This window comes from Melozone crissalis, unplaced genomic scaffold (genome assembly GCF_028551555.1).
Source record: "Melozone crissalis strain CALT ecotype California unplaced genomic scaffold, PUWL_Pcris_2 ptg000013l_1, whole genome shotgun sequence".
Classification (NCBI taxonomy): Eukaryota; Metazoa; Chordata; class Aves; order Passeriformes; family Passerellidae; genus Melozone; species Melozone crissalis.
Window position 1 is genome coordinate 1,982,614 of NW_026535791.1, and position 27,105 is coordinate 2,009,718.

At 39.6% G+C, this 27,105-nt stretch overlaps 2 protein-coding genes across 3 annotated transcripts in view; one reads left to right on the forward strand and one right to left on the reverse strand.

The window, feature by feature from the left end:
• Positions 1 to 1,048: 1,048 nt before the first annotated feature.
• On the reverse strand, positions 1,049 to 23,330 carry LOC128934339 (protein NPAT). Of its 2 annotated transcripts, none has more exons than XM_054271866.1 (18): positions 23,242 to 23,330; positions 20,046 to 20,164; positions 18,363 to 18,423; positions 16,844 to 16,916; positions 16,317 to 16,360; positions 15,364 to 15,597; positions 14,773 to 14,854; positions 13,626 to 13,758; positions 13,027 to 13,118; positions 12,856 to 12,943; positions 11,064 to 11,160; positions 10,497 to 10,628; positions 8,044 to 9,741; positions 6,707 to 6,822; positions 6,509 to 6,617; positions 5,400 to 5,457; positions 2,251 to 3,412; positions 1,049 to 1,578 (listed from the first exon to the last, which is right to left on the reverse strand). In XM_054271866.1, the coding sequence occupies exons 1-18, from the start codon at positions 23,276 to 23,278 to the stop codon at positions 1,501 to 1,503; spliced, it is 4,413 nt and encodes a 1,470-aa protein (XP_054127841.1). In that variant the 5' UTR covers positions 23,279 to 23,330; the 3' UTR covers positions 1,049 to 1,500. The 2 variants fall into 2 exon arrangements, with proteins under 2 accessions (XP_054127841.1, XP_054127840.1); XM_054271865.1 differs by having other exon boundaries at positions 14,773 to 14,857.
• A 1,877-nt stretch (positions 23,331 to 25,207) lies between these two features.
• The window catches only part of ATM (ATM serine/threonine kinase), a 55,521-nt gene continuing 53,623 nt past the window's right edge, over positions 25,208 to 27,105 (forward strand). The window contains exons 1-3 of the mRNA XM_054271888.1: positions 25,208 to 25,363; positions 25,449 to 25,561; positions 26,774 to 26,919. Coding sequence (XP_054127863.1) covers positions 25,292 to 25,363; positions 25,449 to 25,561; positions 26,774 to 26,919 — 331 coding nt within the window. The 5' untranslated portion in view covers positions 25,208 to 25,291. The remainder of the gene's footprint in view (positions 25,364 to 25,448; positions 25,562 to 26,773; positions 26,920 to 27,105) is intronic.

The window sequence follows — 27,105 nt, forward strand, 5'->3', positions numbered from 1 at the left end:
AGCTGAAACATTATGGTGGGTAGTGGATGGCCCAGGCAAGAGTTACCTTCGGTCTCAAACAGCAAATTAATTTGAAGTGTCACCATCACTATTAAGCATTTTCTGCTTAAGACAGTTTTGGTGATTGCCTGCCCTAGTCCCTCTGACAATTGCAATTAGAACTTAGTGTTTAATACTGGACTCTTGATCTTCAAAAACAACTGACCACCAGGACTTTTCTATTCAGTATCTGCAAAGCTGCTTAGGGGAATTAAAAACATTAAGCAAGACAGACAACTTTTTATTAAAACAAAAATATTTATTCAAGCTGTAAATGCTATGCAGTATTTAGTTACTGGATGGGTTTAATATAAACATCTACTGCATAATCTTGGTTCCTTAGGAATCCTTGTATTGTATCTGAAACATTGCCCTGTTACTGTACAGATCTCTTTCAAGAAAACTTGCAATTTTTTTTTTAAAGATGTCAACAATTTGAGAACAAGAAGAAATACCAGTAAAGACAATTCTGTAGTTTTGGAGCAAGGTGTGCTCATTCAGCAAAATGTAGGCTGAGCTCCTCCTGCACCCCTTTTGGAGAGTTTGTGTAATAGCTATGACAACCTCTATGTTAAACAGAAAAATCAGATGCAAATCCTTCCATGCCTTAAATTTTTAGCAGAGTTAGATAATATAATTTCTCAGCAGTACAAATGAAAGGTGAGGGAATTGACTTTTGCATTAGAACACACTATAATTCTTGTTTAGCTGTTGCTTCAGTTGAAGTATTCATACTGAGGCATGACCCCACACAAAAAATATGTTGCTTAAAAACAGCTTTTGCATTTGAATGACATTCAGCAGCAAATACTGTAAACAGAGAAGGCCTGTACAAATTAAAGTTCTTTTCTGAATGACTGGCTGGGAAAAAGCTCCACCAGATGAGAAATGCTTTCTGAGGTGGTACTGGCCTTATGGTTAGCTATTGTTATTTTTGTTCTTTTGTTCAAAGCCTTACAACATGGGCTTGACAGTGATGAAATAACAGAGTGTGAGCACAAGCCAGTTAGAGCTGAATATTTAAGTCCCTTTCAGATTCAACAAAACAATGAGAAGTGGCCAAGGTAGCTGCCCCATCTTAGAGTGGTGAGTGACAAACACCACCTTTTCACAGACTGGCTGAGTGCTTCAGAGGGGTAAGTAGAGAAAGCAGCAGAACACAGACAACGTGGTCTAACAGGAAATGTACAATCTTTCTTACATTTCATTTACACAAATTTACAGTTTTGCAATTTAAATGGCTCTATAATTATGCAAGTGCTTTTTCAAAAATAAACATATACCAACTCAATGATATTTACACTTTGCAACCTGCTTCAGAATCAGCATGACTTTGCTATAAAGTGAAACTTCAGTGCACTGAAAGTGCAACTTGCCCTTTAGAGTTAACTTCTCTTCCCATGCAAAACCTCAGCACTGCTCCACTGAGCTTCAGATGGCCTCACTTCAACTTCTTTTTATTCATTCATCGTAATGCAAAGACAACAAGAACTTGTCCACATCCATTCCTGCTGGAAAAGAATTTGGGAGCTTCTTTTTCTGTAGGAGAGGAAAGTAACAACTGTGTTAAATAGAACAAATCTAGGGGTACTGAAGAGTCGGCAAGCATTCTTATCCATCCATCCATCCATCCATCCCTGCACAAATCTGCCCCAGAACTCAAGACACTGCCATGTGCCCCCCTCTATGAAATAGAGCATTTTCCAGTCTCAGTGTTTCAGGAGCATGCTAGAAGTATAGGAATTATAAAGTTATACTGCTTTTTGGTTATTTAGATGCAAATACCTTTTTGTGTCTCACACCTTGGCTATTTGCCTTTAAATCCTCAAATCCAATGGTACTAAACAAAGATTCAAGAGTAGCCTGAATTCTAGTAAGGCCTACTTTGAGTTTGGCTTAATTCCTACATTCCACCTAAAAACTTGGAATTTAGAAACTCATTCATGTTTTAGGAGAAATAACGTAATTGTCATTGATACCTATTTAGAGAGTTAGTAGGAGTTACTTGTATGTATCTGAAGACTAAACCAATCTTCAAGCTTAGTTCAGAGTACGCTCAAGAGGCAAAGTTGGAAAACCTGAAAAAATCTAAATAGGATGCCAGGGATTTGCAATAGCATCTCTGAACCCTTCCATTAACAAACCGTACGCATGAAGGTACCTTATATATATTTAGAATTTTAATTAGAAGAAGTAGATGTTTGTACTTGCCTTGATTTTCTTTTTTTTGCACGGTGTTGGAGAGCTCTGAAGCTCTTTTCTGTTTGCAGAACGGGAGTTTCTCTCGCCCTCATTTAAGTCCTCGGGTTTCCTTTTCTTGACGGTGCTCCTGAGAGCCCTGAACTGCTGGGTGTTGTCCTTGAGGGGGGTGGCGGCGCTCGTCCTGGCGATGGCGGCGCGCGACAGGATCATGAGGGTGTGCGCGGCCATGCTGACGCTGTTCTCGCTGCCCGTCTCGCTGGCGGGGCTGCAGGCGGGCAGGTCGGGCGTGGCGGGCGGCACCATGACGCGCGGCGTGCCGCTCTCCTCCGCGAAGCGCCGGCACGTGGGCGTGCGCACGCTGTCCGTCGTGTCCTCCGCGTGCCTGTCCCCGACTCCGGACGGCGTGCGGGGCACCGGCAGCTCTCCGTTCTCGGCGGCCTTGGCGGCGGGGCTCTGCCACTGGATGTCCTGCAGCATCTCCACGCGCTGCTTGCCAAAGGGGCTGGACAGGCCCAGGCCTTGGCCGGAAGCTTTCGCAGCTTCTCGCTTGGGCTCCTTCGAGGACAACGCCACAGACGCCGACGATTTGCAGCTGCCGGCCCCAGTTGACAGCGACCCCTGCTTTTTGTTCAGCTCTTGTACCGAAGCAACCGTCTTCTCGTTCCATAAGGCAACGCTCTGTTGGCCGTTTGAGAGTTTGGCGGTGTCCTGGTTCTTCTGCTTTTCATCAGTGTCCCTTCGTAGCTCATTTTCTTTGTTTGCTGTCGTCTTGTGGAAAGGATCTAATGAAAGCCCTGCAGCTGCCGCCTTCCGCTCGGGCTGTGGCTCCTTTGCAGATGCGCCTCTGTTGCTACCAACTTCTGGCCTACACAGAATTCTGGGCAATGTTTTGTCTTTGTCTCTCTTTGGTACCTGTGCCTTAGCAGAGGAGCACGCAGAGTCAACAGCAAATGAAGGGCTTTCGTTTCTTTCTTTCTGGGATGAGCTCTTAGAAGGCTGAATTTGGGTGCTTCCTCCTGGAGGGGGTAGGACGTTATCAAAGCAAAGCACTCTCCTGTGACTCTCACTCTGTCTGGGATTTGAGCTTGTGCTCTCTGCTGGGGCAACAGGTAAGTTCTCTTCCACTTTCCTTCCTGCCTCTGCACTGGTAAGCTTGTCGTAATTTCCAGCCCTGAAAACGAGATGAAAACATTTCACTGATGTGTTTATTCTTACTAGGCAAGTTAACTTCAGCTGGCTGGAAGTCCCCACCCATCCCTCTAAAAACTCTCCAGCCTAAATACAAGTATTTTATCAACACATAAAGACCAAGAGTAAGGAATGACAACTGCAGAAAGCTCAGAGAAGGCTTTCTTGGCAAAAAGGTATCAAACAGAGTCTGCACATTGAACAATTAGGTAGGCTGGGGCTCTTCAGCCTGGAAAGAGAGATCACAAAGGGGAAATGCAACAGAGCTCTGAAGGAAGCTCACAAAAAGGACACTATCTGCTGCTTTTCTTCCAGTAGAAAAAACTAAGGGCATGAAATAACACTGGCATTAGGTTCAAAACACAACAAGGAGGTCTGAACACTGCATGTAACTAAACCTGGGAACTTTTTTACCTTGGGATATTGGTAGTTTGCTTGACTTCAAAAAGAAACTGAGTGCATTCATGACAGGACAGCCCCTCCCAGAATACTACTTATGGCTCTGGGATCCTTGGAGCTGAAATTCCTAAGAGGCTGCCAGAATATATTGGACAATGTAATCACATGTGTGCCTCGAACTCTTCCCTATGCACTTGCTGTGCATGGGGGGACACTGAGCAGGACAAAAAGCTTCTGGTGGACATCTGGACAACAACATCCAAAGTGCCTGGGGTGTGGTCTCCACCTGACAACCTGCCCCAACATGTGAAAAAGCCACCACTGCACTGTGGAAAGAAAAATGCTTCTGCTCTGTCAGCTCATGCCACTGTTCTGTGTGTGCCCTCTGCCTGGCTTATGCTGCATCTCCCTGCACACCTCCCTCTATGATTTCTAAGAGGAAAAGTCAAGTTTTTGGGATGCTAACTTGGTATCTTTGAAATGGTAGAAAAGGTCTGAGTGGCAGCAGCTTGTTGTATTTCCATGAAATTTGAGATGAGACAGAGGATAGGAAGTGGAAATAAGAAATTACACCTCTTTGCAGGGAAGATTTTGCTCTCTTTGCTATGCAAAACATAAATCTAGAGATCAATTAAAGATAACAGAAGGCTGAATTACTGAAGTGGTATTATCCAAGATCTTGCTTCTGTGCTTTTTTTTAAAAATCAGTACTTTTTGCATGCATGTATATGGTCTAACTTGATGTATGGTTGGGATTCTTTAATAAGTTGACTTTATTGGTCCTGTTTTATCTCCACTTTTCCAACATTTTAAGTGAGCTCTAAATAGGTAGTTTTTTTAGGTATGTGTTAGTTTTCTAATAAAAGATCATTTCACCTCTTATATTTAAATTGAACTTCTGATCTGCTCCTACACTGTTTTGCTCATTCCAACATCCTTTTCTTTCAGAAGTCCATTAATGGTGAGGAGTTACTACTGCAGCCTTGCTTCCTTCTCTCATTTGCCCAACAGAAAACTAGTGCCTACCCCAAGAAATTAAGTTATGCTCATCGACATAATGTTAGCATGCTGTTGTCCTCACCTTGCATTCAGTTCTCATTTTTAAATGATCAAGCAGAGTTCTAATCTATACAGCTGAAATACAGATGCAGAACCCAATCTTATAAACTCTACTGGATCTCTACTGGAGGTCAAAGAGAATGAGACTACACTACAAAACCATGAGTACCACTCGTGTGAAAAGAAGAAACAAAGGTTTTAGTCATTTAAATCTCCCAGTTAATGTAACAGGCAATTCTCCTAGCTTAGACTCTGCTCAAACAATTTTTATTTGACAATTGAGACAGGAGACAATGAAGACAAAGCTGTACAAAATTAACACAGGAACAGTGACGAGACAATTCTAGCACAGTCCCGGCACACATCTGTATGGATACTCCTAGCAGACAGGCAGCAGGAAAGGGGGTACTGCTTATGCCACTACTAAAAAAAGCTCCTCTCTTCACCAATACTGGATAGAGAAATTCACAACAGGAAAAAGAAAGCAAGTTTCAATACTTAGCACTACTGACCTCTGTGTTCGAAGATTTGCATGGTTCAAAGGCTCAGCTACATTTGGTACCAGTTTTCCTGGAACAAGAGATGAAGTGTTAATGAATGATAGGTAAGTAATTTTACAGTTTTAGTGCAATGACATTTCACCTGACAGAGAACCAATAAAAAAAACCCCAGCAACAAACTTCACAGTAATTTGTAACTTTAAACTTCACTAATTAGTAGACCAGCAAAGGTCCCCAACTAAGAACAAAGAAGAAGCTTGCTGCCTACACTTGGATAACGCACAGCCCTGGCAAGACAAACTACCCTGGACTTCAAAATGCACAGTAGGGATTTCCACATAGCAGGAAATTAACTCAGGGAACTCTCAGCTATCCATCAGCAAACCAGAATGCAAGCAACTATACAATCCTAGATTTTATCTTAATTTGAAATTTCATTCTATTTTCATTTTTATGTGCAAGCCTACTCTTTTAAAAAGGCACATAAGCTAAAGCACAAGTTTTCCTTATAACTCCATGTTTCTATTTTCAATTATTTTTCTTTACCTGAGAAAGAAAACACTGAGAAAGAAACATAACTCCAGTCTTGTTACAATTAACAATTTAAAGAAGCAAGGTCTCAATGAAAAGAATATACAGAAGCATATGCCTGAAAGGGCAAAAGGAGAACAGGTAGTAGAGTGTATTTTTTATATAAACATCCAACACTTCTAATAAATATTTTTCATTAATAAAATTTTAGAACTGCTGACTCTTCTAATATCTTCATTACTATGTGGCTTGGTTCCAATGGCAGCAGTAAACTACTTAAAACCAACAAGATGAAAAATAACCAGAAACATAAAGAAAAGTAAACTTCTAAAACTGCCTGAGAGCCTTGAAACATCACATTTTGGAAATAAGCTTGATACAAAAACTGGAATTATGTCATATGTTGGAAGTTCTCTGTAAACTGACCAAACAAGAGTCACTAACTGCAGGTACAGACCTCTCTCACGACAGCCCAGCAGCTGCCAGGAACAGAAGCAGAGATATTTATAAAACTTTTTTTACTTAGAACTGACTTGTCCTTAGAACCCTCTGCTTTTCTTCTGCCCCTCTCAAGAACGCAAGGCAGGCACCTGTAGTATTCCTGTTTCTTGCTCCAGGAATCTTCTGTGATTTGGGAGGGATGGGAAGCTTTGGGACACTTCCATTGCACACTGGATTAGCCACAGGCATGTGAAGAACCTTGAAAGAATCAAAATATCCTATTACAATTTACCAAAGCACTTCTTATCACTGCAGCTTTAATCTTGAAAATCTTTGTGATGTGCTACCTGGCAGGCAGGTGCTGAGAACGTATTTCCATTCTGTCCTACTACGGAGAGAGGTATCATTCCCACCATTCCTTGCAAAACTGGCTGCACTGGAGATGCAATTATAATGGCAGAGCCTAAAAAATACCAAAGTGTTAAGATTGTACAGAAACTAAAAATACTTCAGTGAAAAGAAAAGCTTCTTAAAATTATGTGTGGTGAAAACCTGTGGCAAGAAAAGCTCTGGATTTTTAGAAAAACTTCACTGTCCTTTGCTATAGTTCACTACTAGAAAACAGGGTAAGCACCAGTTTTATTTTTAGTTTATAAGGCATTCTTTAGTTAAAGTCTGTATTCCTTTTTAAGAGGTAGCTCAAAATAAAGTATGATAAACCTATCTTAACATTTAAACTTTAAATTAAAGTGATCTATACAAAACAGTAAAAGTAACATTAAATATCATATTTAGCTGCCAGATATATGTGAATTATAAAATATGGAAACTATCCTGGCACATTAACTGAAAAGTGGAAGAATATTTTCAAAAGTGAAAGGAAACTGTTCCTCTCTCTATGACAAAAGCATTGAAGGTAAGAGCTACATAAAGAAATCAAATGGCAGAAAAGGCTGTCACCCTAAGACCTTGCATGTACTGGTCTCTGTCCTCAATTAAATGACTACACACAGAAATTCAAAGGTAACTGCAAAAAAGTTCATAGTTTTTGAAAGGAATCTAAATGTGGTGATTACAGCTGGTTTATAGCTGGTTTTTCATTTCAAAGTGCACTCAAGATGTTTATTGCTGTAGTAATAAAAATGCTTGTATAGATATTAAATCATGGAAAGAAATAATGTAACACTTTCATGTTTACTTAAATATATTTCTAATGCAGACTAGGTTTTGAAATTTGAAACAAAACCAAGAAAGTGACTTGGGAAGGACTAGATACATCTACCCAGTTATCTACACAAAATATGGATACCTATAACATAGAGCATTGCACTTATAACTGGAATCTTATTAAAATAAAAACCTGTTTTATTTAGCCAAGGTAATGGAATCCTGTCCAATGTAAACCAAAATACGTTTACTACATCTAATGCTGCTAAAATTATAATCAGTTCAGCTTCTGAAATATGAGGCTTTTTTTTTATTCAAAGCAGCCTGATCAATGACTTCTCATAGTTTTAGTTCATTTCTACTAGCAGCGAATATTCTAAAAAAAAAAGTAGCTCCTGGATAGTTGCAAGTGGCAGACAGAGCAATTTAAAAATTGTTTTACTTTTAATGTTTACTTAGTGGAAAAACAAAAATAACAAACACCACATTTTCAGTACTTTTCTAATGATGAGATTACCCTGTGGGAAGTTTGGGGAGACAGTCTGGTTTGCTGGAAATGTACTGCTGGATCTGGGAGGAGTCCGCAACTGCTGTACAGCTGGAGCTTGGGAGGCCAGGGGCATAGAACTGCCAGGCAATACCACCACATTTGATGGTGTTACAGCTGCACCCAAGGCTGCTGGATCAGTCATACACGTGGCTATGTAAAGGTTGCTGGAATTCCCAAAAGCTGTGCTCGTGGCTGGCATCAACTGTATAAATCCCCCTTCGGTGGAAAGATGAGTTGAACTTGCAACTGAAAAGCCAGCGCAGTCTTCACTCTGAGTGTTAACCGAGGTAACCACAGGATCCTTAGGTCTAAGCACGAGAAGATTCTGCTCGGCTAGAGCTGAATCCGTATTTTTTTCTGTGTCTTCTGAAGTCAGACATTTGGGCAGGCCTGGGGTTTTGGCTGGGGATTTGGCTGGAGATGACAATATTATAGTAGGCAAATTTTCTCCTGTGATGCTGGAAACAGCATTATTTAACTCTGTGTCTGATGCTATAAAGGGATCATCACTGATGATGATCTTGAGGGACATTATATTAGAAGGATCAACATCCATTGGTTGACTACTAGAAGATACACTGCTTATACTTTTGGCCTCAGTACCTGACTCCTCTGCTGAGGATGCAGTTTCAGGCAGAGGAGAGTGGCATATTTCAGAGGTAGTAAGATTGTTTTCAGTGGATACTACAGAAATATCTGTACATGCATTATTACCAGATGAGAAATATAAATTATCAGTGTCTACTTTTGTTGAAGATGAAGGTTCTTGCATCTCCCCTTGTGTTCCCTCTGTGTTTGGCAGTTCTGAAGGGAGGTTAAAATCTTTCTTACAAGGCTTATCAAGTGTATGCTGATCACTTGAGTAAGTTTTGTTAGATGTATCAACAACTTCAAGCTGCAACTCTGTTTTGTCAAGATCCGTGATGTCCACCACAGATCCCGCAGCACAGTCTGCCTGTGTGCTCTGGTCCTGATGGTTAGAGGGGCGGCTGGAGTTCTCCTCTGGAACACCAGGCAAGGCAGCTGGATCACTGGTTACAGTCTGTTCTTTTCCTACATCTGCCAGTGGGCTAGAAATGGAGGAGTTGTTTTTTCTCAGCAGTGCACTGTGGCCAGGGCCCCCATCAGAAGGGCTTCCAGGAAGTCTTTTTTCAGACAGTGATGTATCTGGTGATAATGGGCATTTACTTCCTGAATCAGTTTTGTTTTCACCAGCTATAGTATCCTCTGCCACTGAAATCAAAGGAATCTGTGGAGTGCCAGAATGAACATATTCTAAATTAGGACTACTTTGAGAACTATCACTTGGTGAGCCTTTTTCAATTTCCATAGCACTCTCACTTTCAGATACTAATGTAGATGACTCTTTTGTAATGTAAGTGTCTGCACACTGTTCATTACATTTGCTGTCAGGACTTGGTCTCTTGTTAGGTTCAGTCAAATCAGACACTGAGTCAAAAGCAATTTCATGCTCTCTGATATGTTCAGGGGTAATGGCTGTAAGTTCTTCAGTCTGCTTCCTTGGTCTACAGTTTCCATGCAGCTGTTCACTGGCTGGACTTTTCTTAGCCATATCATCATCATCATTAATGCTGGTCTTCAAGGCACATGATGCTTCTCCTAACTGAAAGCCTTTACAGGATAGCGGTTCTCTAGAATTATCACCTGCAAAAGACAGAATAAACCAGTTCCACAATTTTTAAAGCAGATGATCCTTTTAGAGCATTTTAGAAATAACTATCAGTTCAATGGAAAACTATTTCCTATGAAACTAAGTGGGAATGTTACTCATCCTTACATTCAAGTTGAGTGGAATATATATAAAAAACATACATAAACTAGATAATCTGGAAAATCAGTTTGTACATTAGTAGTAAGTACACACATAACATGTAAAGAGCTCAGGTCACTACATCAGATTTCCAGAAGCACAAAAACCATCTCTTGGCTCTACTGCTCATATACTTTCACTAAATACCTGCTACTCATGAACTATTGTTCAGAATGGTGGACACAAAGTAACATCCCCTTTGTCCAGAGTAAAACTCTTTTTGTGTATTAATTAACAGATACATTACAGGATAGAGTTAAAAGATTAATATGATTAGATGTAAAATATTCTCTTTATATGTTTCCCAATGGACACTGCAAAGTATCCATTTACTGACAGCCTGCTTGCACTAAGGAGCTTATCAAGTACAATTTTAAAGTACACTGATGGAATTACTGTTAAATTTAATAGATTGAAACTTTGTAACAGGCCAGGTGTATCTGTTTGTTCACACAATGTAAAAGTCCACATGGATATTACCAGTGAAAAAATAAAATTCTGAGATGTACAAATTGTCTGAAAATATTTTCATAATGAAAAGTTAACAGAGAAATCTTAGAGGGGAAAAAAAACCAAAACAAAACCATACATCTGTTAGTTTCTTCTGTTCCTAAAGAACTTCCAAATGTTTCCAGGCTATCCTCAGCCACCAGGATTTCGTTCTCCACTCCATTCCGACCAGAAATAGAACCAGGTAAGTTCTTGTTTACCTTGCTCTTTCCTATTTTCAAAATAAAGCATGAAAAATGGTTAAATATGTAATTTTCTACATGTATGTCATCACTACCTTTTAAATGAACCAGAGTGTAAAGATCTCCTTATGGTTCACGTGAGGATACCCCTGAAAATTTTACAACAGCAAACAAGTATAAACTATCATCCTTCAGAGCTAGAGTGTCTAAAAAAACAGCAAGAAAATAATCACTGAGCCAGCACAAACCCAGAATATCAGCCACAGAAACATGCTGTACTTACACACAACTTTAAAGCTGTGTATAAATGTATCTAAGAATCTGATTCTGTATTAAGGCATACCAATGTCATTTCTCTGGCAAGAGGCCTGCTGAATTCCTTTGCCTTGTCAAGCAATGCTTGGGAAAGCGCATCATTCAGGATGCTTTACAGTAACAGCACAAGTGAGTACAATGTAGCCTACCATAATCAAAGCAGTCAAACAGAGCCTGGAAATCTGGATCTGATTCTGTCTGCTCCAGAATGTCCTGGATAGCCTCTTCTGACATATGAATTTCACCCTGAGAAAAGACACGAGATACAGAACTGTTAGTTACTTCCACAGCTTAAAAAGAAAAATAGACAAGAAGCGTTTTCTTTTCAGGTTGTTTTTAGTTCTATTACTTCTGCTCAGCACAGAAACAAAAAGAATAATGCTGGGAACATTTCTGCCACAGATTTCAAAAATCTTAGCGATTGAAGTTGAAGAAATGAGGTTCTCCAAAACTCAAATATGTCTGTCAGACATCACCCCCACCATGTGTGTACTGGAGTATTCTCCACATAGTGGCCACCACTAACCAAAAAAGGAGGACTAAATCTCAGGCTACACTGGAAGCTTATGCACGTGGTATGGATGCTGTGAGCCTGTACAAGCAAACCACTGGTTTAAAAAAATCCCCAAATTAATCCTAATTTCTTAAATTTGAATATATTATATATCTAGAAGCCAACACTAAGTAAATGGAAGTTTTATTTCATATGCCAATTACATGTTCTATGTTACAGCCTCCAACTACTTCTTTGTGGAAGGCATTTTGGAAAGCACAGCTACACGGGACAGAGCTCTAAGGCTCCTGATTCTTTTTCTGTGGCAGCTCAGGAATAAAATGAGGATCCAGTACATACTCAAGCAATTAAGTACAAAGTTTCTCCTGCCTTTCTCGAGACCCTCTAAGCACTCTCCAACCTTTGATACATATCTCCACCTTTAAGGGTGGATATTCCACGTTATATCCTTGATTTTGTCTCAGCAGCTCCAACCAAACCAAGAAGCTGCTTTATTTCTGCTCAGCAGAGTGAATACAGCTTTGTAGCTCTGTATTTTGACAACTGACCTAAAATCACCAAGCAACAGAAGAATAGCATTTATGAACCAGACACCTCTACTTCATAAACAGGGAACTGCCTCTACTCTCCTGTCTTTCTCATGAAGGCTGTGAAATTTCCCTCATTAAAAGTCTTTTTTAATTCTATGATTGCCAGCTTGAGACTTACAGAAAAATGAAGGGAGAACACTATAATTATGTTTAGTTTGTAGAAGCAGAACACACATTTCCTTCAAAAGCAAGAAAATACAAAATTTGAAGAAAAAGTATCATTATTTAGGCTCAAAAAATAATTTCTCTTGCTATACTAAATGATCCATGGTTATCTTGGAGTAAATCACAAAATCAGACCAGATTAAATGTATTTGGAGACAGCAAGGTATTTTAAGTTTTTTTTTCTTTAAGGCTATTGATTAGATCCCTAGTCAGAAGCTGGTAGCCAATTACTGATATGAAAGACTGAGTGAGAGACAGGCAGTTCTTAAATCCAGTCTGAGTGTAGGGTTACCAGCTAATTACTGACAGAATCAATCCCACTCTCTTGGCTTCAACCCTGCTGCATGCTTATGCTGCCTTGGACAGGCATGGGAATGAATTCAGAATGCTAAACTGGCACAAAACAAGCTCCTGCAGAACACCAGTGTGCTGCCAGCTCAGCTCCTGAACCTGCCCTGCACCACACAAGGTCAGAGTTCACATCTCTGCAAGGGGAGCTGACCCTGCACAGAGGGGAGCATCGGGGAGGCTCAGCTGTGCTGCAAACAGAAACAAGAAAAGGAAGGATAGGAAGAGGAGAGAATATCCTCAGATGTCAGAGGTTCAGCATAGGTCCATCATTCTCACATGCCTGGGCCTAAAAACAATGTGATGAGGGCAATCTACACCTACCTGAAGTCCAAGGATTTCATCAATTGAAGTCTCCTGTTCTGTGGGACCACTGTCTGTCTGTTTAGGGGCCTGAGCAACACTGCCATCACTGCAACACGTACATCATTAGTTCAAAAGTCAAAAATAATTTAAATAAGAATATATATTAAGTTTAGAGGCTCCTTTTATTACCTCCCCAGGATTTTGTTAATGTTTTCAGCGAGCTTCTCCTGAAGAGATTTGCTGCTCAGGATCTTTTCTCTGGCATTTTCAATAACCAGTTGCTGGAAAATAGTTTTGAAATGGTCAGGTTTCTATTTTTAACATCACAAGAAAAGGAGCAAAAAACATCACAAGAAATTTTCTGACTAACCAGAAAAAAATAATTTAAAAATCAATTCAAAGAGAGAAGACTTTTATAACAGAGAGTCATCTGTGACTGCATTACATTGCTATGAAAATCAGCCCAAAACATTCCTGTGCTTCTACTCCCCCGAAGGACAGCTAGGCTTAATGTGCCTTCTGGTTTCCATTCTCTGAAGAATTACTGTATTCTGACAGCCTACAGGTATCTTAGCAAAGCAAATAAACCAAGAAAAACAAAACTCTACATAGCCATGTCAACTTTATGAATTTAGTACACACAAGAGCTAGTTCAAATACAAACCAATACATTTATCTTTTAAATGTCATTTCTGTAAAAAACAGGAAGAACAACATGTTAAAGATTAGTTCTCTTGAATTTGACTTTGTTTCTTAAGTGTAAATACCTTCTGTAGGCATATACTCACTGGGAAGTTACCATCAATTAATTCTTCTAGGGGCTCACTTTCTTTTTCTACTACTGCTTCTTCAGAGTCCTGAGAACTTCTAGCTGCTGAAAGAGGTCCAGATGTTGCAATATTTTTCCTCTTCTGAGATTCACTGAAACATTCCAGGAAATTTATGACACAGTTTATGAGAAAATTGCAAACAGTAGACCTAATGGTGAGTAAATCAAGTGCTTCTCTTTCTCTGTAGCAAACAAAAGATCTTAATCACTAGAAAATTAACTACATATTGAAAATGCAGTAAAAGCTGGTACCTGTTTTACTATCTCTTATGCATCTATTGTGTCTGCCTTTAGAGAAGTTATAAATTCAGAGATTGTAGGTAAACAGCTCAATAGCAAACTGAATTCCATGCCCACTATTCAGCATTTACTGCCCCTCCACTACATGTTACTCTAACTGGTGGTAGCAGTTACTGGATCCTAATTAACTGCAACTCACAATCAGATTTGGGCATTACCACTGAAAACAAAGACTTCTCAAGGAGCACTTATTTTCAAAGAAGAAAACAAATCTTAAGTTCTGTAAGAATTTAGTTGATAAATAGGAAAAGTAATGTTTTTATAGGAGACAGTGTAGGCTCTTCTGAAAACATCTATCAGCAGGGGCACTAAAATTACATTTAAAAAAATCAAGACAGATTAGGAAAGACTTGGGGAAAAATGGACATCTGAATCAGAGAATAAAAAATGCAAAACTAGTACAAAAGAAGTTTTTCACACAACTTCTAGTGCAAATATTAATATTTTTCTGACAAAATTTACTCAACTCAATAATTTTATGAAGTTAAATACACATTTTTATCAATATTAAGAATTTTCATAATTGAAAAGGACATTTTGGAAGGAATACCAAGACTCAGCTCCAAGATTATTTGCCTAAGTCTAGTAGTGGAGTAAAGACAGAGTGTACCCAAAGAAGCCTACAGTTAAGCTCTTTGACTTCCCTTTCCACTGTGAAACAACAAACACTAGCCCACCTCAGCAGATCTCACATTTGAAACACTCCACCACTAAAGAAAACTTACACTAAAGGTTAGAACACTGTCTAATTTCTAAACAATTAAACAAAAAAAACCACCCAAAACCAAACAGACATCCCTGTTTACCTTTTTCGCCTTCCTGGAGAAAGCAAGTTTGAATGAAGCTTTCGTTCTTGTGATGTTGGAACCTGAATGTGTATGAGACCTCCTGCTTTATAGAGGGAAAAAACAAAAATAGAAGTCATGATGCCAACACCTTCTCCAGAGACACTGCTAAAGCACTACATGATCTACATGTTGCTTACTATGTTCTAATCAATTCCTGGAAAGTCATACAAAAGAATTTGGTATTATCATGGAAATGAGGATCAGTCCTTTTAAACATATCCTGAAACAGACATTCACTTAATGTGGATCATCCCTATCTGATGAAACAAGTTATTTGGGTGAGGATGAGAGCACAGAACAGAAGAACCACAAATTAATGCACTTCTGATTTCTGAACTCACATTGGCAAGCAAGTATGCAACAGCCATCTCTCTTTTGGGCACTAATTTTCTTTTAATCACCTGAACCAGTCTGGACAGTTGGGGAACAATGCATGAATTTTCTGGAACATTTTGGTGGAAGATGATTATCCCTGATTTTTAGAAAACTTCCATTGATAAACATAGATTTTTCACAGAAAAATAAGGTTTAAAACTTTTTGCAACTTACTGTTGATCTTGTTTTCTTGAGCTTGTGACTGGTTCACAAACAGTGTACTCAGTCTTGTCTGTGGCATGCTTTGATTTACTGCTGGCCTGTGAATTGCTTGAGGAGGTACAACAGAAGAAGAGGAATTCTGCTGCCCTGACTGATGGGCTACTGACAACAGTCCTGAGTTTGCAGGAGCTGACTGCTGAAGCATTCTCTGCCTTTTCATTTCTACAATTCCACTTCTTGTACGTACTGGAAATAAAGATGAGATGAAAACATAAGATAAAGGAATTTTTAAAAATTGCTGATATTCACACAAAATCTGTTTAAAAAAATCTAAACAACGGAACACCACCCAATCCAGTGAATCTCAAATCTGGGAACAATCACTATCTGTATCTCACACACTGTTTTCTTATACAGTACAAATGCTACAGAGAACAACTTATTTTTAAGTAAACCAATTTTTCTTTGTTGACAGCACATTTTCAGCTTCTGTAATGAAAGAAACACCTTTAGATACAAAAGCGTGTTTTTGTATTTTAGTTGGATATATGTTTGTATATATAACAAATGCTACAAGACTGTAATATGTTTTTATGTTCCCCTCCTACAGAAATCTAACCACATTATAATTAGACCATCTACATTTTTAATTCATCTATGAACCACAAATTAAGTCAGCAGTTTCAGGAGTGAAACAGCAGTTTTTAAACCTTTTAACCATGTAAACTTCCAAAAAGGTTTTTTTTTTTTTTAGCAGAGAAAATGCTATAATAGAGAATTTATGCCCCTTGCAAAAAGCTCAGCTTTTCTTATTTTCCTTTCCTGATCATTACAGTATTTCACAGACCCAAATGAAGACAACAGACATGCATTACTGACAGCTGCAGAAGGCCCCTATTTTTTGCGAAAACAGGTAACTTTAACATAAAACCTACTGATCCCATGGAATTGACTCAGTTACTTACTCCTCTGGTTAGAAGAAAATCTGAAATCTGAACTCTGCATGCTCCTAAAAAACAAAGCAAGTGACAGAAATGAATGGAGCATAATGGAAGCACTCAGCTACATACACAGTGTGACACTACTTATCTCGTGAGTAATGTCACTCTGATCCTAACCACAAATTCCTTCTGAAAAATCCATTGATTGCTCTTTATATTCTTTCCAACAATCATCACAGATCCTTCAAGTGCAGCTTACTGTTTCATTTTTGATCAAGTAACCACAAAGATATCAGATTCTAAATGAGTCATAGTATATTGTTTTACTACAAGATCACATGCTCACATTAATGCCCTCCTTATTTGCTAGCCCCTCCTTAAAATCTTGAAATGTCTGCTCAACTATCAGCTCTAACATACCAATCTTTTTCACCGTCTCTCAAGGAAACAGAGAGTTAAACCACTCTCATACAATGATAAGGGGAGTTGGTCAACACAGGGACTCACTCTCAGAATGAAATATTACTTTCTTGATTTCAACACTACATTACCTGATCTGAGAAAGTGTATAGTCTAATTTTTTCCACAGAGATGACATCATTGCTGGAACCTCATTTGTTGTTTCTGAAATGAACCACAAAAACAAACTGATGCCCAAAACCAATATATGCTGAGAGAAAAGTAAAATCACAAAATAATTATTATGGAGTGTTTCAGACATCATCTAACTTCAGATGCCTAGCTGCCTTCTTAATATTCTATTAGTTAGAGAGTCCTAACTCCTAATTTAATGAATTCAGATTGATATGGATACAGTTCTGGTTTAGAAGCCTTGATGAAACTGAATTAACGACTATAACTCTTGGTGGAATTTGCACATGGTGTTGACTCCTCAGCAAACACATGCTAACCTAACCCATGCTAACCGCTCCAACTCACTTCTGGAAATGGCATTCATATTCCCAAGTCACTTTTGTGCCTTTGAATATCATAACCTGGCAGACAGGCCTTTAAAAGTAATAGTTTATTTTATGATATGACCCAAACAGGTAAAAACATTTGGTCTTTCTGAAGCACAGAACATTAGAAGTGCGATGGAAAAGATAAGTAAACAGTTCAATTTACTAAATTTTTCAAGATGCCAAGTACAAAGCATTTTGAAGGAAGTACATCTGTGTTTTAGTTACCATTTCTGTCAAAGATAGTGTGAAAGGAAAAAAATGTTCAGAAATGTTCCATGTATAATTTTTAATACCAAGCACCATTAAAATATGATAATACAACAGATATCAAAAACCTGTAAGATTTGGAAACATTCAGAGGCTTGATAACTAATTTAAAAACCAGCTCTGCCTACAGTACTCATACAAAATATTAAGTAGTTCTGAAACTATTTTAGTTAGTCTTAAAAACAAGATAAGATATATGTCATACCATAGGACTCCTCCTGATTATTTCATGGAATCACAGAATACCTTAGGTTGGAAGGGATCCACAAGGATCATTGAGCCCAACTCCCTGCTCCCCACTGGGCTACCTAACTCCAAACCATGCGACTGAAAGCATTGTCCAGATTCTCCTTGAACTCTGACAGGGCTCAGTGCCATGAGCACTTCCTTGGGTAGCCTGTTCCAGTGACTGACCACCCTCTCAGTGAAGAACCCTTTCCTAAGATCCAATCTGAACTTCCCCTGACACAGCATTTCATTTTTCTCTCATTCTGTTGTTGGTCACAAGACAGATAAGCACCTCCCCCTCCTATTAATAGTATAAACAATAAGCAGTATAATTTCACAAGCACAAAGTTATACATTTTTCACATTTTATTGTATCTCTATGCTTTTGAGATATAAAAATGCTCACATTTGAAGTGAAAATATATGCTGGCATATGCAAACTAACAGAATCAATTACTTTTGCTCACTAGATGTCATGGCTGTTGGCTGTGTAATTTGGTAACCTTCAAACTGAAGCCCAAATGGGGGATTACTCTAAGACCATACACGTCTTCCTCAAGGAGGTCACAAGAGATAAATAAAAATAAAACAACACCTCATTCTGAAGGCTTACCTTTTGTTTTCATGGCTACGTATTCGTTAAGAATAGTTGTCAAGTTTTTTCCACACAGCGACTGGAAAAAAAAACCAACTGATCTTAGAATTTTCACTAAAAACTTCTGCTTCATCTACTGTAGCACATCATATTTAACGAGTTCTTTAGCACTCTACACCATGCTGACCCTCAGTACCAGGGACTGTACTTGGGAGAGAGCCATCAATGGATTAAAATCATTTTATGTACCCAAAATGTGAAGTACTCTATCTCAAGGCACAACACTGCTAGATAGAGCGGTCTGACCTTCACTCACCTTTTTTATTATGGAATAAACCCATGAAAAGTAGATGATGAACAGCACGATGCTCATTAGTCTGTTACTGATGAGCAGTAACTAATGAGTACATATCATGCTGGAAAAGAACATGCACTAAGATGCAAACATGAAGGAACCTCTGTCTGAAGCAAACTTTTTAATAGTCACACAGAATTAACCTTCTTATCATGTTTACTTGTCCTGTAATTTTAGCTTACACATAGATAATTAAAATTTTAAAGGTACCACTATCCTGTCTGTACCTTCCTCTCTTGTTTACTAGTGGGAACTCTACAAGACATGACAAGTAGAGTCCTTTATTGCAAGTATTTGAGCTGCAGTAAGAATTCTGTCTTACATACTATGATATCACTTTTATGTGAATAATAGAAAAAACATTTCTACTGTGAAAAGGATGACTGTAAAAAAGCTTTATTAATCTGGATAACCTATCTACATTTAGGTTTTCTAATTTTTGATGGCCATAGCTTGGTTCTCAACTCCCTAACACTGAAGTACAGATGACTGAACACTTGCAAATGAAATAAATTCAATAGTTGGTTTTGAAAAGGTGCATCAAGAAAGTGCACCTTGGATCTCAGAAAAAACTTCCACAAATATTGAATACTGTGGACAAAGTCCCAGACCATGAAATTAACTTACATACTAGCAGAATGAAACAGCAAACATGAATAGGACACACACATAAACACTAAAAGTTTGATACACAGCAATACCTAAACCCTGTAATTTGCACAGTGTAGTAAAAATTCAATTTTGTATATTTGTTTAAAATGCAAACTATCTAATTATGCTATAGCCCTACACATGTATCTGCAGATGTGGCTGCACACTATTCATGCACACCCAAAATTCTGCCTTTCACTCAGAACAATGGATATGATACTGAACAGAGAGGCTGAACACAGTTTTTGTCAATAAAGTTTGGCAGACTCAGACAAATCTGAGGTGCCTTACCTAAATATTTACAATGTACCTGAAATGGAACATTATTGGCTGCCATGTCTAGAATAGGAAAGTGATCTTCAGTAAATTACAAAAGCAGCCCTAAAATCAATAAAACCCTTGTAAGAACACCCTTCCATAAATCAACCTCAAAGCTGTAATGCAGACTAAGCATAATATGCTGAAACCAATTGGCAAATTCAATTTGCATATTTCACACTTAAATGTTTCTTGGCAAGCTTAAATACTAGAAACCAAATAACTGCTAATATCATAGGATAAAAAACACTAAACAAATCAAATATCAAACAGTTTAAGCAACATTTGAGAATTAACTGTTACAGTGAGAAATCCCCAATATTGTTTTCCATGGATGCAAGGCAATGTAACTTTCTGCTTTGCAAATACAAACTCACCAGCAAGCAGGCTGGAATAAAACCATCTTCTGTACAGTGCTCTGCATATTCTTTCAAATCTGAGCTTTCCAGAATAAATTGATGGCAGGTAGCTTGAAGATTTTCCTGTTGCAAGTAGCCTGCAACAAATCAGATAGAAAATTTTGCCATTTCATTCATTACTTCTGCTAAATAGGCATCAAAGCTGGATACAGTGTTAGAATAATCAGATAAAAATTTATATGTAAGAAAAGAAAAGTTATGTTATTTTGAAAATACTTAAGTTCCTATCAGATATTTAACAGTTAAAACCCAGAAGAGCAAAAAATAAAGATTGGAATTACACTGTATTTACAAAGTATTCAAGATTGAAAGTGAGGCAGTATGAAAAAATTTTGGCCTATCTTTAGTACACACAATAAAATAAAAGTTCTTGGCTCAGAAGGCTGACAAACAAACCCTCATATGGGCTGAACCACTTTACTTGGTACTCCACCAGAAATCTACAACATTTTGTTAATAAAATGCATTGCTATGTAAGAGTAATTCTCCATACGTTGTACTGTTTGAATAGAGGTAAATCCTGTACAGCTGCTGCAACAATGGATAAGATTTATTAAAAATGTTGGCATTTTAATAAAACTAGAAAAAGGTTTTTTCCCTCCTCACTTACAGTCGTTTTCATTTAGGATAGATGTACTAGATGCAAATTGTGCTCTCTACACCCTAAGACTCAGTAATTATCAGCACACGAAATGTACTGACAAAGTTTTCCAAAATTCCGTTCCTCATCAAATATATTCTGCTTTCATCAAACTTTTTACCCTGCTTTAATCTTCAAACACCTTAAACACTAAAAGATAGAAATGGACCAATCTTAATGAAGGATTTTAGAACAAAGACCCACAAAGAAAAGGTTTCTTCTTTCTTTATCTTCGCAGAGCTTAGCATGGAATGTTTTAAGGGTAAGATAAAACATGTGCCTAGTTAAACAATGCAGGACATATACATTATCTATTTCAATGAACCCCCAAAATGGTCTACCTCAGTTCATGAAGAAAAATGCACCCTTTAAGTTTATAAGAAAACAAGTATCTTTCAGCAGATCTGAATACACTGAGGAAAACAAATAGTCTTTCCAACATGCCAAGCCTTGTTCAAGTCTTCAACAAGCAGGCAAATTTGAAAGTTAAACACAGCCTGGGAATAACCACTGTGAATTTAATCACAATGTATGAGCAGGCCTATCTGACAGAAAACATTAGTGGAATGGATAAGGAATATCTTATTTAATCTTTCAATTACATTCTTCTAGAAAAATCTCGAGCCACAAGTGGCTGAATGTGTATTTCTCATAAACACAATGATATCTCCCTGTTGTCCAGGGTAGATGGGGTATGAGGCTCGGTGGAGCTCTGATCTGTGCTGGTATGGCTGCTCTTACAACCAAACTCACCTGAACACCAACACGAAAAGCTGCAATTTTTCTTTCTTGAACCTGCAACTACAGTATCACAAGGGATGGCTGAATGCTTGCATACGGGCACGTTTTACACACACCAATTTCCTGGTAATAAAGCATTCCAAAGGCTGAAAATGCCTGTGCAGCTGGCCCAAAGTGCTTGTGCACACACTGTATAATGACATAGGAGTATGTGATCCCTAAGGTTGCCAAATCAGATTAAAGGCACAAAAGGTAATATATCTTTGGAACATATGGAAATTATTCAATATTTTGTTCTTAAGAAATTTCTTAAGACATTTCTTAAGAAATGTCTAACCCATAGGACACATTCACTCTATCAAATAGGAAAAGATAAATGTTCCTATGCATTTTCCTCTGTGTGAGCTCAGCTTATCATTTTAGTATTGTTTCTTTAACAAATATTCATCAACCTTCACAGCACCAGAAAGATTTTGGGGGGAGCTTGGGGGAGAAAGATGGAAAAGCTGCACTGGGAAGTCTGTTTACCCACTGAAATTCAGAGATGCCTCACAGAAGAGGAATCCCTATTAGAAAACAGAAATGGTTACAAGGAATATCCTGCTCTACACCCTTAGGTTGCTCAGAGGTTTCCCAGACATGATGCATGCTCCATGCCACAACAGACACGAGATAGGATGGATCACTCTCAGTGTACATGATGCCAAGATTGTGTACTGCATCTTCAAGTCTCTGGTAAGCACATAAGAAACACATTCTACCTGGAAACTTGCAATTTCACCAATCTTGTTTGGAAGAGTGCAATGAGAGATCTCACTTGTATGAATTCAAATGTTCTTTTACAGTTCATAGAGCTTCCAAAAATCCTGTTACTTCACAGTAATAAAAAACCTGCATCTCTTACTAGCCTTTTTTCTCAAGACAATAGCAAGTAGCATTTCAGGTAGGACTTAAAAAGAAATTGTGCTGGGGGAACACTGAAGAAGAGATTAATGGCTTTGGATTTTAAAAAACCGTGAACAACTGAAAACTGAATCTCACAGGGCAAGCTGCCAGGAAATCTTGGCAACCTGTGCCAATAGGTTCTTACTATGTGTGGGACTGAAATACGTGGGTCACATTTTGCTAACCATCGATTTGCTCTCACCTTTGGCAGGATCTAAATAATCCAAAGCATTAAGTAATTTTAAAAATTCACTGTGTGCGGCCAGTATCATGAACACACTTATGCTGTGCTTTCCACAGACTCTGATCGCGCCTGAACTTTTAGCGCACCCTCAAAGGTGAGCAAAACACAGCCGGAAAGAAAAACCATCTGACCCTTAACGCAGCCTTCCCTGGGATTTCAGGTCACCCTCGGACTCCTCCTGTAACCAGGAACTGTTCAAGCCCAGCTCAGCAGCTCCCAGTCCGCAGGTGGGCACCGGGGACCACACCACGTTTCCTCGGAGCCGTGCTGAAGCCGAGTCCAAGGCACGGCCGGGGAGCGGCCTGGTCCCTCAGCACCCGAGTCCCACAGGAGCCAGCTGCGCTCGCTCCCCGGCAGAGGCCGGGCCGGAGAGCGGCGGGCCAGCCCAGGGACCGCCCGGTACGAACCCCGGCAGCGACAATCCCAGCCTGGGGGGACCAAGAGGCGCTGCCGAGGACCAAGGGCGAAGCCGGCTCCGTCCCGCCGCGCCTCGGGCGGCTGACAATGCCCGGCAGAGCCCTCCCGGCGCGGCCGGTGGTCCGCGCCCCACCCGTGCATCCCTCCGTCCCTGCCGGCTCACTCACCCAGCACCAGCCGGGCCACGTCGGACGGCAGCAGCATGGCCCGAGGCGGAGCGGGGCACGGGCGGGCGCAGCTCCCCGAGCGCAGCCGGCCGCCCCGCCAGCCAGGCGAAGGCGCGGAAACTCCGCCAGCCAGCGCCGCGCCCAGCCCCTTCCGCCGGAACCCGCCGCGGCCACTCATCCGCTTCCAGGTCCGCCCGCAGCCGCTGCTTCCACACGTGAGCCCCGCTCGGCTCCGCGCCGCGCCGCCGGGAGCGGGGCTGCGTGCGCCCCGGCCGAGGTGAGGGGCCGGGCCCGGGCGGGGCGGCCGCGGCCCCGGCTGCGGGTGCTGAGGGGCGGCTCGCGGGCCGCGGGGGGCGGCGGCCCGGGGTTGCCGGGGACCGGAGCCGCCGCTCGGCGCTGCGGGTCTGCCTGTGCCGGGGCACCTCGCAGCGCCTCAGCCGGCTCCTCTCGCCGCCCTTCAGGGTATTCGGTGCGCCTGCATTCCCCTGGGTCGGTCATGTAGCGCGTGAAGGTGGCCGCCATGTGGTAGTTAGAAAACTGTGTAGCCAGGAAGAGAAGTAGCGGATTCATTCTAGGGAATTTTTCACTGCTTTTGTTATGGCTGTTGAAATGCCAGTAGGTCGAGGGGGCTGCCTTCTTGAGTGCCCAGGCCTTACCCCTGTTGCCACAGTTTTCGACCAAGCGCATCAGAAGCCACTGTTGTTCAGAAAGTTTCTTTCTGTTTCGTTTCCGTCAAAAGCATCGGCTCTGCTGGGTTGGGTTATGTTTTGTTTCTGTGCCCAACCACCAGAGGGACAGAGAGTAGTTGAGCATTGGTACATGCTCCCAGGGAAGAGCCCACAGAGCCAACTTTCCGGAATGCAAGAGCTGTTTGGAAACACTTCCAGGCATATGGTGTGATTCTTGTGTCCTGCACAGGGCCAGGAATTGGACTTGGGGAGTCCTTGTGTATCCCTTCCAACTCAGGATATTCCATGGTTCTTGAAGTTAGTAAAGGAGCACTTAATTTAAATAAGTGCAGTTGTACAGTACAGGCAGCCTTCACACTTAAAATGTATAATTTTTCATACACATCTATCAGTCACCAAATCTCTGTACTTAGCCCCAGCCCGATCTTGATTGAAGCCAAGGAAATAGGAAGTAATGAAATAGAAAATAAAGGAAATAAATGCAGTCTAAGGCAGTAGATATTTAAAGTTTTGCTTAATTAAATAGCTATTTTTATATTCTCATGTAAGCACTCAAGATGCAGTGCTGTGCATCATGAACGCCTGTTCTCCCTTGCTTATTATAGCAGCAGCATGTGTTTGGAGTTACTTCCAGCTTGTGTGATCTGTCTTTTCAAAAAAGGGTTTCTCTTGGGTCTGCTTCAAGGGTGTGAAAGTAGAAGCGTGGCAGTTAAATAGAATGTCATGGTTGTGATCTGCAGCATCATAATTTTATGTACTGCAAGGTCTAGCTAATTCCAACCTCTGTCAAAGAAGAGGTGTCATTTTAAGTGATCATAGAAGGAAAAAGTTGTTTTTTCATACAACTGATACTTAATAATCCTTTGACATGTCGAGCCCCTGGGGATTTGTCAATAGATGGTGCATACCTATGAAAATGTACAGTGTGAGAGAGCATTTTCCAAGTGCTGCCTTCTCCTGGCAGTATCACATTAAAAGAGCTACTGAAAGTTAGTGCCACTTGCCAGAATGTATTTAGCTCTGTCATTATCACTATAATTGTCCTCCCAATTGTCTGCCCAGCTCTACTCAGCACTCACAGAAAGGAAGTCAGAGTTCTGTGAAGGGGTTTTCTGCAGTTATTCTGTGACTGTTGTCTGTGGGAACAGATTGCATTCTTGACATGAAACTGCTTCAGTTTTGCAACCAATAAGACTGACCAGGCCACAAATAAGCTTTTCCATGAAACATTGAACATCATGGTTCTGTTTGATACTGGACTTTCAGGATAGTTTTTTTACTTGGCTGTGTGGTCAATAATTACTGTTTTACCCATTTTTCTTCTGTGTGCAGATATAAATGACTCTTCTTTAAGCTGAACCATGAGTCTTGCATTACATGATCTGCTGGTTTGCTGTCGTCGCCTTGAAAATGAGAAAGCTGTGGAGCGAAGGGTAACAAGTTTTCTTTTGGGCAGTGTACCTCAAATAACAATGAAGGGAATCATAAACAATTATTCTTTTTGTAATACATTTTCAGAAGGAAATTGAAAATTTCAAGCGACTTCTCCGTGATCCTGAAACAATTCTCCAGCTGGACCGGAATTCTGATTCCAAACAAGCAAAGCAACTCAACTGGGATGCTGTATTTAGGTAGTTCCTTGGTTTTGTTTGTGAATGGTCACAATTTTCTTGAACGGGACATCATTCTATTGTTTGTTAGGCCTATTTTAGTGCTTATCTTTTTGTATATTGATTTCGACTTCTTGTCAGCTTATAAATAAGTAATAACTTACCTTAGTCTCCAAGGGAAGTAAATTTAAAATGGCCAAAAGTGCCACACTTATCCCTTACAGAAAACTGCTAGGAAACTCATTAATTGGGTAGATTCTTTTACTTGCAAAAATAATAGTTGCTTTGTTCTATGGAAAATTATTCTTCACTTCTGATTTTCAGTCTATAAGGTGGATTACAGGTAGCTTTGTTAAAGTTTCTTGTGTTGCTGAATTCCTCAAGATACGGTAGAAGGACTGTGGCATGTTTATAGGGGCTGATCTTTGGTACAATCTGCTCCAGGTGTACTTTAAGATTGGACTAAGCATGAGTGTCATAAGTTCTTACAGCAGCTTCAGCCAGTGTTAAATTTCATGGTAGAAGTTCATGTGAATTATTGCTTTTCATTGAATAGGTTCCTGCTTTCCATTATGTTTTTTCTAATTTGACAGCATTGGAATAGTTTTTGTTTTACAGGTATACCAAAAATTTCATAAAAAGTGCTTGATAAATTTTATACATTGCTTTAGAGACAGTAGTATATTAGGAATATACAGGAGGAATACAAAAATAGAGCCTCTAAACTGAATTCAAATAGAAGGCCAGAAAATCTATAGCAATTACAGTGACAAATACAGTGAAAAGTTTAATTTATTCATAGATCTAAAATATAATCCATATATTAACTTCAAATTATATGGAAACAGGAATTGAAGGCTTTCCCAATAAAAGCAATGATAAGTACTTCTTATTATTTTGTTTTATAATGTTGCAGCATAAATAAAAATACTTAGCAAGGCTTTTTTTCCTAATTTTAAGTTGCATGTTTAGCACTGTGCAAAGTTTAAAGGAAAGTTTGGTTCCTACTCCAAGTTGCTTTTGGGTTATCTTTGAAACTTGCATCTCCTTTTATAGACTGTTTTCCAGTCATGCTTGGACTGTAGCGTATTTCAATTGGGTTTAGTCCTTGATAATTAATTAGAATTGTGAGAAGAACAGGAACTGGCATTTCAGCCTAAACCAACATTTTTTTATTTTGCTTCAGTCATAAATGAGCAGGTCCTTGGTTTAATCTCTCTTTTATTTTTGAAGCGTCTTGCAGAAATATTTCCACAAAGAACTTAAAAACCTGCAGCTGACAAAACCAAATGCATCTGCTTCAACTCAAACTACACGACAGAAAAAAATACAAGAAGTTGGAAGCTTGGTCAAATACTTCATCAGATGTGCTAATAAACGTCAGTAATATGCATTATCATATAGAGCTACTGGTTTGGTTTGGTACTTTGCTTTCAACTTTGAATTTTAACTTTGAAGTTACCAATATAGGGTTCATCATATTTGCTTCCAGATGTTTGCTATTTAAATATCTTAATGTGAACCTGTCACTTGTACTCCTTATCTGTCCTTTTTGATGTTCACAG